Below are 11174 nucleotides of genomic sequence, written 5' to 3'. Positions count from 1 at the left end.
TTATTAATTAACGGACACTCAAATGTATTTTGCCTACTTTTAAAGGTCTTTCGTTGTCTGTTCTAGTCTTTTTACGTTTTCCTCCAGTGAATAAAATTCATTGGATTTTGAAATAATTCTGTTAATTGTGCTCCTTGTGGCCAAAGATCTGTAGACAATTAGATTCAGCCCCTGCTACAAACCGTTGACCACAGGAATTTGGGCGCTGAAACCAACTGAAAAACGCTCCATAACGGCAGCCATTTTGTTTTTTCCGCCAAAGGTCAAAACGGGTCTTGCTTCAGCTCTGTTTATTAAACACAAGGTTAGCAATCAAGCAAAGCAAGAATTCCTACAACAGCCTTTTTCAAAATATGAACATTGTCTGGTTTACCACCAACCTACCAAAAGATTTTATTTTATTTTATTTGTATGCACTGGGACCTCTAGTCAATTTGCCATAAAGATAGGTAAGGCATTAAACATCTTTGAATTGCAGTAATAAAAAGACTAGACATTTTTCAGCAACATTTAATCAATCATTTCTCACCAACTTAACCTGACTGTTAAGATTGATAAGAAACAAATCAACGTCGAAAGATTAACAAATGACAAAGCAACTAGCCAGCAGGCTACCTAGCGTTAGCGCTACGACTCACTCAGACGATGTCGAAAAGTGACCAGCCAGCAGGCTACCTGGCGTTAGCATCACGACACGCACTCAGACGATGTTGAACTGGCACACGGACTGCCGGTCGTCGCGGCAGTTCTCGTCGGACCACCGCCCACCGGGGGCGCTGGAGAGCACGGCGCAGTTGTGAGCCGCGCCGCCGTCCGGCTGCGGGGACCTGGAGTTGGAGACGTCCCAGTTCTTGAACGCGACGCTGGTGCCCGTCTGGTCCACCCAGAGCCCCTCGGTCACCATGTCGTTGACGCCCAGCCAGACCTTGGCGTCGTCACCGGCGTTCTCGCGGATGTAGTCGGCGAGCTTGCGGTTCTCGTCGGTGGTGTTCGGGGAGCCCAGGACGCCGCCCAGCGCGTTGCAGTCGTCGCTGGCGGTGTGGTAGCGCTTCAGGAGCGGCTCGAACAGGAAGCACTTCCTGCCGATCTTCACGCCTCTCAGACACACTGCAGAGGAGATGAGGGACGTTAATGGGGGCTACTACTACTGTAGTGTCGCTGTACATCTGCTGCAAAAAAAGGGTTGAACCTGAATTATTTAAAAGTCCCATGACATGCCTCCAGTTGTGAGTGTGATTAGCCTTGCAAGCCATTTCGCACCCATTTAAGACATCACAAGTGGGTGTGTCCACCTAGATGTGTGCTGGATAGATCAGTCTACCAGCCTACCCAGTGGACCTTAGCCAACGTGGCTCATCTATCCGTCACACATCTAGGTGGACACGCCCACTTGTGATCTCATAAGGGGCAGATTTTCAAAAAGGCTTGTAGTTGCTAATCCCACTCACACCTGGTGGCATGTCATGGGACCTTTAATGGTCAGTAGCTATAACTATCATTAAATAATTATTTTGAAACATTTTTAATAATCAACATAACATCATCTACATAACACATTATGTCGAATTTAAACGTATCGTAGGTAAGATTCGAGAGTTTCAAAGAGCCGTAGAGAGTTGATTTAGAAAATAAACACAAATAATGCCCTTTTTGCAACCTTGAGAAAGGTTGCATACACACATGTGATTGACAGACGAGATTGATTCCCTGAGCGAATCAGGGAAGAGATGCAGTGATTGGTCAGAAATGAGCCTGGAGGGATCTAGATTGTGCCTTAGAGAGAGAGGGGGGCAGGTGTAGCCATCCAGAACAGCTATTCTCTCACTTACAGCTTAAAGATTACTATGCTGTTTCTATCAAATTACACTCAAATAAAAGTTTGTAAGTCTAGTGCCTTTAACTAATCCCATCTAATTAGTTGTCAGAAATAATTATAGTAACTGGTCAAAATCGGAGTAAGCTTGTTATAATTTATTAAATTCTTGTCATAAATTATGTTTGTAAATCGGTCTTTGCAGGCCCAGATTATTATATCAAAACTGAGCCCTCTAAAGTACATTTACTTTTAATAATGATCTGGTTTCATGGGTTCAATTTAAGAACCGCCCCAAAGGGGGAAGTATGAGTTATATAATTGGGAATAAACACAGAACACAGCAACCTTTGATAATATTGTGTTTTCCGAACAAAAGGTCAAAAGCCCAAGAATAGTGCTCCAGGTGTTGGACAGACCAGACATTAAAGAGATGGAACCGTTCTCGATGCATTCTGGTTTTAAACTGAGCCCAGCTGTTCAGATATTTAATATCTTACAGAACAGACCGACTAGCAGATGCTCAAATAGGATGGAAAAAAACATAGATCCCTTCTGTTGAAATTCCCCTATCGATTATTTTTAAGTTGCCCATATTTTACCAGCAGGTGCGAGCTTGAGAAACCAGACATTTAGGAGTGTCCACCAAGAAATATGATGGATAGAACTGTCTACTAGCCTACCCAGTGAGCTGTACCAACCGGTAGGCTGATCTACCCATCTTACATCTAGGTGGACACGCCCACTTGTGATATCACCATGTTAAGGGCAGGGCAGATTTTTCAAACGGGTTATAGTGGCTAACCACACTCACACCTGGTGGTAAAATAGGGGCCCTTTAAGATATCCACAAGGTTGAATGTTACTTTATTACATCACTATTTTGGTTCTTAGTTTGTTTTGTTTTGTCTTGTTTTTCAAGTATTCTACCCAGAAACAGTTTGGGTTCACCTTCTGATTGGGCTTAATTGACCCCGCTCCTGATAGGTTAACACTTTGAGACGGACACTCGGAAGAATAAAATACTTTATGGTATCATAGTCGTCATGTTTGTGCGGAAGAGGAACAGGGCCACATGTGAATTGTTTTTGAGTTATGATTTAGTCAGAAAAGTCAGAATTCAGAGATTAAAGTCAGTATTCTAACTTTAATCTCAGAATTCTGACAGCTCAAAATAATCCTTTCCTGTACGTTCTCACCCGAAATGCATTTTGTTTTTAAAAATTCTGTAATCTTTTTCTTAAGTCAGGAGGTGAGTGGTCGGAACCTGTCTGCAGGGCCTGCACTTCCTTCAGCACGTTGAGCTCGATGATGATCTCATTGACACTTTTCTGGAGACGCTCCAGAGCTGAGTCCGAACCGGAGTCTGGAGCCCACGGGAATCGCATTAGAGAGAAGAGATGTTATTAGTATGACACCGAGAAGACTCCCTGCAGAAGACTGAAACGACTCAAATGATAGGAAACAAAATCATGGATAAAACCTAAAATGGGAAATCGACCAAAAATATCAGTAACACAAGGGGTTTTACAAATTTAAACAGGACAACTGTTTAAGTCTTCCAATTGGAGCTTACAAAGAACTCAACTCAAATGTTTGCATGAAAAACAACGTTCACCTCAAACGTTCACCTCATGCGGTCACCTCATGCTCAATGTAGGTACAGAGGATAGCACCTACACAAATACTTGCATGATGTAATAGTATTACTCTAGTTCTCCTGAACTGTTGACTACGTGCTGACTCAAAAACAGTAAAGAAATGTAGGCCTAACGTATACAAAACATTGAGTCCATCCTCTCAGATTGACATGAATCTCTTAAGACATCTGTCACCCTAATTTCTTCTGTGAGTGTCTGTGCGTATAAATATTATAGTTAGACAAATATTAAATGTATATGATAAAAGATGTATAACATTACTACACGTATTATTAATACATGTATAATATAAAAAATACAAATGCTTGATGCATTGGACCTGATGAAACGAAATCTCCCAGACGTCAGACATGAGTACACTCACCTTTCTTCAGAGGTTTCTTCCTGGCTGGAGACTGCTGCTGTAGGGAGACCCCCGCGAGCAGGAGTACGCCCAGCAGCAGGAGAGCCCGTCTGGACACCATGACGGCAGGAGGAGAGTGTGGTGGACAGCGGGAGAGACGGGAGCTTCGTCCAGACCTCTCCTCTGCCTCCACCTCCCTCCCTCTCTCCCTCCTCACACGACAACAGTGGAAAATAACGCACAAGTCCGCGTGTGTGTGTGTGTGTTTCTCAGAGAAACAGGTGCCCATGTGGAGAGGGCGTATACCTGTTCCAGTCTGATGTAATGCCTGGCACCTTCACCTGTTTTTAAAGAGCAGACTCTTTGAAAACATCAGAATGGCTTCCAGGGTACGATGTCTCTCCTGCAGCCCACTGCCTTGTAGAAATATTAATATGATATACACACTAAAACATACACAGGGAACGGGTTAACCCAGTGATTGTTAGTGCTTGGCACTTGGTTCTATGAACATCCTTACTGTACCGACAGCGATATATTGTTGCTTCTCTTTCTTCTGACAAATGGACTTATTAAGTCGCTTTGGATAAAAGCGTCTAAACGCCCTGAATGTGAATAGCCCCCCCCCCCCCACTCACTGTTTTCTTAACTTTAGTATGAGAAACTGTTGGGTTTGTTTGTTTTGGGGGGGGGGGGGGAAGAGAGAGAGAGAGAGAGAGAGAGAGAGAGAGAGAGAGAGAGAGAGAGAGAGAGAGAGAGAGAGAGAGAGAGAGAGAGAGAGAGAGAGAGAGAGAGAGAGAGAGAGAGAGAGAGAGAGAGAGAGAGAGAGAGAGAGAGAGAGAGAGAGAGAGAGAGAGAGAGAGAGAGAGAGAGAGACCCCTGATCCAGTCACATCTGGATCCCACCGGTGTACTGCGGCCATGTGGCGACCGGGCGGCTTGGATGTGACCCCGGCAGCTCTGTGGAAGACAAGGACGGTCGCTAGGGAGACGAGTCGGATGGAGGGAAGGGAAGAGCATGGGAGGGGAGGGAAGAGGAGGGGAGGGGAGGGAAGAGGAGGGGAGGGAAGAGCATGGGAGGGGAGGGAAGAGGAGGGGAGGGAAGAGCATGGGAGGGAAGAGGGGGGGAGGGAAGGGGAGAGGAGAGGAGGGAAGTGAAGAGGAGGGAAGGGGAGGGACGAAGAGGAGAGGGAAGGGAAAGGGTGACGTGTCGTGGAAACAGCCGCAGTGAGCAGACAGAGCACCTGGTGGAGGGATGGTGAACACCACCCACCTGGTGGAGGGATGGTGAACACCACCCACCTGGTGGAGGGATGGTGAACACCACCCACCTGGTGGAGGGATGGTGAACACCACCCACCTGGTGGAGGGATGGTGAACACCACCCACTGGTACGAGCTGAGAATAATACAGAGCTCTCTTTCAGATCCACCAGAGTTGAAGAAACGTGCGTTTACTTAAGTTTGTATTACTCCTATTTTATACCAAGGGAGATTGAAATTGGAAATACGTGTATGAATATATATACAATTTTCATCATCCGATCCAATTTCTGCTTCTAACTTCGTCCCGGCCTCAGTAAAACGTGGCTGACTCATTAAAAGGGGTAAACTATTATGCTTTAAAGCAACATGATACCAAACAGAACGTTTTGTGAAAGACGCTGAAATTGGTTTTGCAGAACTTAACAGTGTGAGAACAATAAGGGGTATTATTAACATGCAGGCATGTAACCCGACTCTACTAGTACCCCTAAATGCGATTATTGTTACCTGAAAGAAGCATGATAGGGGATCTTTAAACAAGATTGCGTCGAGGGGAGAACTGTAGTAAGAAACCGACACTCACAGGCTGTAGAAAAACAAGGTTTTATTACAAAAGACAGACTTCATATTTACACCCGTGGGGGGCTCATCCCAGGAAGCCCACCTTCTGCCTCTTCTGGCCCAGGGCCTCCTCCTGGCTCAGCAGCGCCTTCAGGGGCCCGTGGAGGGCCCGGCCCACACGCTTACCGGCCTGGGGGGGCACAGAGACACACACACAGGCACGCACAACAGACACACAGGCGCACGCACAGGCACGCACAACAGAGAGACACAGGCGCACACACACCAGAGACACACACACACAAACACACACACCAGACACACAAACACACACACCAGACACACACACACACACACACACACACACACACACACACACACACACACACACACACACACACACACACACACACACACACACACACACACACACACACACACACACACACACACACACACACGTGTCAGCCAACTGGCCTCCGAAACATGTCCTCACTAAATCTAATCAGAATTCCTCCTCTTCCTGAGTTTTATTAAGTATTTCCTTTTAACCATCAGGTGTTGAGGTTGATCGGTCGTTAAAAAAAAACTTTGACAGAAGATATCTTTACGCTTGTGGCCACTGACCGTGTCCACCCGTACGGAAGACCTACTCCCATTTGTGATGTCACAGGCCTCTTAAGATCCATCTGAGGCCCCTTGTGACATCACAAGCGGCTAGGTTCTCAGGCCTTGTGAGGACCAATTTAACCCAATATCTACACATCTAGAGAGGAGGAGGAGGAAGGAGAGAGGAAGAGGAGGAGGAGGAAGGAGAGAGGAAGAGGAGAAAGGAGAGAGGAAGAGGAGGAGGAGGAGGAAGGCGAGAGGAAGAGGAGAAAGGAGAGAGCAAGGGGAGGAGGAGGAAGGAGAAAGCAAGAGGAGGAGGAGGAAGGAGAGAGCAAGAGGAGGAGGAAGGAGAAAGGACGAAGAGGAGAGAGGAAGAGGAAGGAGAGGAAGAGGAGGAAGAAGGAGAAGAGGAGGAGGAGAGAGGAAGAGGAGGAAGAGGAGGAAGAGGAGGAAGAGGAGAAAGACAGAGGGACACACTGGGGAGGGTGGCGCCCCGGGGTCGTGACCTCTCACCTCGGTCATCTCGAAGATGCTCTCGGGGTCCAGGCTGCCCCCGCCCACCTTCCTCATGCACGTGCACGTGCCCGCGGGCGTGACCGCCATGATGAGGCTGGCCACCGAGCACGCCTTCTCCTGCAGCGTGGCGTCCACCACGTGCCTGGGGCCCACCTACACACACACACACACACACACACACACACACACACACACACACACACACACACACACACACACACACACACACACACACACACACACACACACACACACACACACACACACACACACACACACACACACACACACCCTTTTAGTACTACAGTATTATTCCAGTTAGGGGGTCTATAGTTCTGTATAACAGTATACAGTACATATAATACAGTATAACAGTGAAGGGGTCTATATTGCAGTGCTGACCTTTTAGTACTACTGTATGACAGTGATACACAGTACTGTGTTGTAGTACTACAGTATTACAGTGATGTGCAGTACTGTGTTGTAGTACTACAGTATTACAGTGATGTGCAGTACTGTGTTGTAGTGCTACAGTATTACTGTGTTGTAGTGCTACAGTATTACTGTGACGTGCAGTACTGTGTTGTAGTGCTACAGTATTACTGTGTTGTAGTACTACAGTATTACTGTGTTGTAGTACTACAGTATTACAGTGTTGTAGTACTACAGTATTACAGTGACGTGCAGTACTGTGTTGTAGTACTACAGTATTACAGTGACGTGCAGTACTGTGTTGTAGTGCTACAGTATTACAGTGATATGCAGTACTGTGTTGTAGTACTACAGTATTACAGTGACGCGCAGTACTGTGTTGTAGTGCTACAGTATTAGTGATACGCAGTACAGTGTTGCAGTGAGTCCGACCTTGCACAGCGTGACGATGCAGGGCACGTTGTCCACGCTGAGCCTCACACAGTCGTACGGGTCGTCTGACAGCTCGATCTCTGTCCCCCCGTCCTCCCCCTCCGAGATCAGCACTTTGGGGATCCTGACCAATCACGGGACAGGATACAATCAAGGTTATACTCTACAATAAACACGTTTTTATTAACGGGACGTGCATCCTAACTTGATGGTTGAGGTTCAACGGAATGAACTTCTGGAGGTCCACCAGAGGCCTGTCCATCAGAAGCGCCCGTCCGCGGTGGTTCTGACGGTTCCAGTGACCTCCCACCAGTAACACCAGTGGAACACCAGCGGTGTACTCACTTTGTGTTGAACAGCGCTGCCTTTATCGCTATGGAGATGCCGTCGTAGAGGTTTCCATCGCACTGGAGGAGCTGTGGACGGAGAAACAACACTGTCACTATGGCAACTACTATAGCACACACTATAGCACACACACCATAGCAACAAGACCACATTGTAGCATACACACCAAAGCAACCCTTAGATACCATAGCAACCAGACCACACTGCAGCATACACACCATAGCAACCCTTAGATACTAAAGCAACCAGACCACACTGTAGCATACACACCATAGCAACCCTTAAATACCATAGCAACCAGACCACACTGTAGCATACACACCATAGCAACCCTTAGATACCATAGCAACCAGACCACACTGTAGCATACACACCATAGCAACCCTTAGATACCATAGCAACCAGACCACACTGTAGCATAAACACCATAGCAACCCTTAGATACCATAGCAACCAGACCACACTGTAGCATACACACCATAGCAACCCTTAGATACCATAGCAACCAGACCACACTGTAGCATACACACCATAGCAACCCTTAGATACCATAGCAACCAGACCACACTGTAACATACACACCGTAGCAACCAAAAACCACCATAGCAACCACACCATACTGTTACATACACACTAAAGCAACCATAAGCGCCCAGACCGGAGCTCCGCCCCCGATAGGAGACCAGCGGTGAACAATAACACACGGTGGGCGTCGTCAGGGCAACCCACCAGCACGTCGACGTAGAGCAGCCAGCAGTGCTCCCCCGGGCTGATGCACAGGCTGGCCAGGTCCACGCTGCGCTTGTTGTTGAACACCCGGTACAGCGTGTTGGTGAGCTCCATGCCCAGCTCCTCCCCCCCGCGACCTTCGAACTCGGGGGTGGCGTTCGCCGAGCTGAGGGGGTCGATGGTGTGTTGTTAGGAGACGCCAGGGTGACGGAAGTGGTGAGTAGATGTCGTTTATTTAAAACGTTGGTCCGATACCGCCACCTGGTGGTCGTTATGGCGTTAGGACAAGACGGAGACTGAACGGTGATATCCCGTAGAAGTGAGGGGCAACGAGCAGGCTTAGCAATGAACACGCTGGCTTGGATAGCAATAACTTGGGAGGGCTTTTACATACCTAAACCTAAAGTGATGACGCTGTAATAAACCCATTATTCAGATTAAAACGTTCAGCGGTTTCTTTGCTCACCAATCGACGAAGAACTCCATGTATCCCTCTGCCGGCTGCGCGGGTCTGGGCTTCCCCATCTCCGCCTTGATCCCCACCAGCACCGCGGTGTGACCCTGGACAGCAGACCGCGTGGATTAATGTTTTATACCATTCATGTTCTTTGTTTATACTCATGTATTGCATCCAAAGTACCTTTGAGTATATTGAAAAGCACAAAAAAATCATTAAAACTACTAATAGATACCATACATAATATGTATGTGGCAATAAAAAGGTCCAAATAATCGCACATAACTCAATGATTCCACGCAATATGAATAAATAATGACTAACATACCCTCTGCAACCTGCCGCACAATCAAATCATAAACTTACAGACAAGAATCACATAAAGCGCTACACTAATTGAACGTATTATTTTATTAATACTACTGTATGTGGCCTTAAAGGCACAAAAAAAAAATCACATAATAATAGTAAATAAATTATCCCACGACATCTATTAAATATAGAATGACATCAGAATCAGAGGTACGTTTATTACAACTTATTGTCACACAACTTATAACATTCTTAGGCTTGGTTCCTCAACAGCAACAAAATAGCAACAGTATAAGTATATTAAAAAAATGATAAGTAAAAATAATGTAGCAGCATCAATAGATCACAATAATAAATAATAAAATAAAGTAAGTAAAGCAACGTGCCGCACAATCATAACATAAACTTAAAGAAAACAATCCTATAAATGAATGATGAATGTTTAATGCCATACCAGCGTGACTTTGGCCGAGCCGTCCGTGTTGGACACCACGTCCGTCTCTATCTCCATGTGTCTGTAGTCCTCACAGCTCCGGCCGTCCACCCGGAGGTCATCCTGGGGGAAACAGAAACCAGAGACATCAGCCGTCTGTGAGGCGTTGGACTTCACAACACACTGAAGGCCTCAGACCTCTGGACAGAAGAGATAATTAGGGATATATTGTTAGAGATATATAGTTGTTTCTCTTTCTTCTGACAAATTATAAGTGGTTTTGGATAAAAACGTCTGCTAAATGCCCTGAATGTAAATGTTCATCACTTAACAACACACTGAAGGCTTCAGACCTTTTGACAGAAAGTTGCCCCACCATGACCAATGTTACAACAAGGCATGTCGGCGTAAAGAGGAGACCCAAACTGTCAAAAGAGAGAAGTATCGGTACGTTTATCATCATTAAATACAATCAAATAACTATTTTGTTCATGCACAGGCCAGTCCATGGAGGGTCTGCCTGCCACTAAGAGGTCTCAACACACACCACCCTGCTGATGTTAGTTCTGATCCATAACAGACCGTAGACCGAGACCCCGGACCACAGATCTTACCCGGGCTTGGAACACAACAACAATTCGTTGAAACAAACAAAGCTTTAACCATACGCACCCTGATGCCATGCAGGACGTACACCTTCTCAGCCTCACTCAGCTGAACGGTGGCCATGTTTACCGCGGGTTGGCAGACTCGGCATGTGGGGCTGTCGCGCACGGGTGACGTCACAGCGCAGCCGCAGCTCCAGCTCCGTCCGCTCAAGTTTCACAAGCAATTTAAATATGTTATATATAATTCACTGGTTGTATAGAAATACAACAGTTTGGATGGGCAACTAATGAGTCATCTTTAAAATATCAAATATCAATTTATTTTAACTCTTTTATGATTGTTTATGGTTTACCGTATAGGATATCGCCTACTTTATGTACATTTTAAAATCCATGAATATGTGTCTACATCCAAATTAAAAAAATCCATTTATTGGATGATAGTAGCTTTATGATGTAGCAGTTTATTTTAAAGGTCATATTTCACCAGGCCTGGAAAGGAGTGGTGTGGTTTGCGTGTTTGTGTGTATTAATATACTTTTTGCACAACCCTATAATTGCATGTTAAACTGAAGCTTCCGACCCCTGATGAAACTACACCCGTTTGATTCCACATCGCAGGGTAGGGCGGGCCAGTGTCCACCGCCACGGACCCC

General features: G+C 46.1%; 2 protein-coding genes across 2 annotated transcripts; both read right to left on the bottom strand.

The window, feature by feature from the left end:
- Positions 1–233: 233 nt before the first annotated feature.
- Positions 234–4030, bottom strand: clec3bb (C-type lectin domain family 3, member Bb). The gene is made up of 3 exons (XM_056582735.1): positions 3839–4030; positions 3081–3179; positions 234–1107 (listed from the first exon to the last, which is right to left on the bottom strand). The coding sequence occupies exons 1-3, from the start codon at positions 3936–3938 to the stop codon at positions 701–703; spliced, it is 606 nt and encodes a 201-aa protein (XP_056438710.1). The 5' UTR covers positions 3939–4030; the 3' UTR covers positions 234–700.
- Positions 4031–5665: 1635 nt separating this feature from the next.
- exosc7 (exosome component 7) lies at positions 5666–10688 on the bottom strand. The gene is made up of 8 exons (XM_056582726.1): positions 10583–10688; positions 9932–10033; positions 9175–9269; positions 8709–8874; positions 7977–8047; positions 7632–7755; positions 6765–6920; positions 5666–5832 (listed from the first exon to the last, which is right to left on the bottom strand). The coding sequence occupies exons 1-8, from the start codon at positions 10637–10639 to the stop codon at positions 5728–5730; spliced, it is 876 nt and encodes a 291-aa protein (XP_056438701.1). The 5' UTR covers positions 10640–10688; the 3' UTR covers positions 5666–5727.
- Positions 10689–11174: the final 486 nt, after the last annotated feature.

Source organism: Gadus chalcogrammus, chromosome 22, assembly GCF_026213295.1.
Source record: "Gadus chalcogrammus isolate NIFS_2021 chromosome 22, NIFS_Gcha_1.0, whole genome shotgun sequence".
NCBI classification, from domain to species: domain Eukaryota; kingdom Metazoa; phylum Chordata; class Actinopteri; order Gadiformes; family Gadidae; genus Gadus; species Gadus chalcogrammus.
This window is presented reverse-complemented; position numbering and strand designations above follow the sequence as displayed.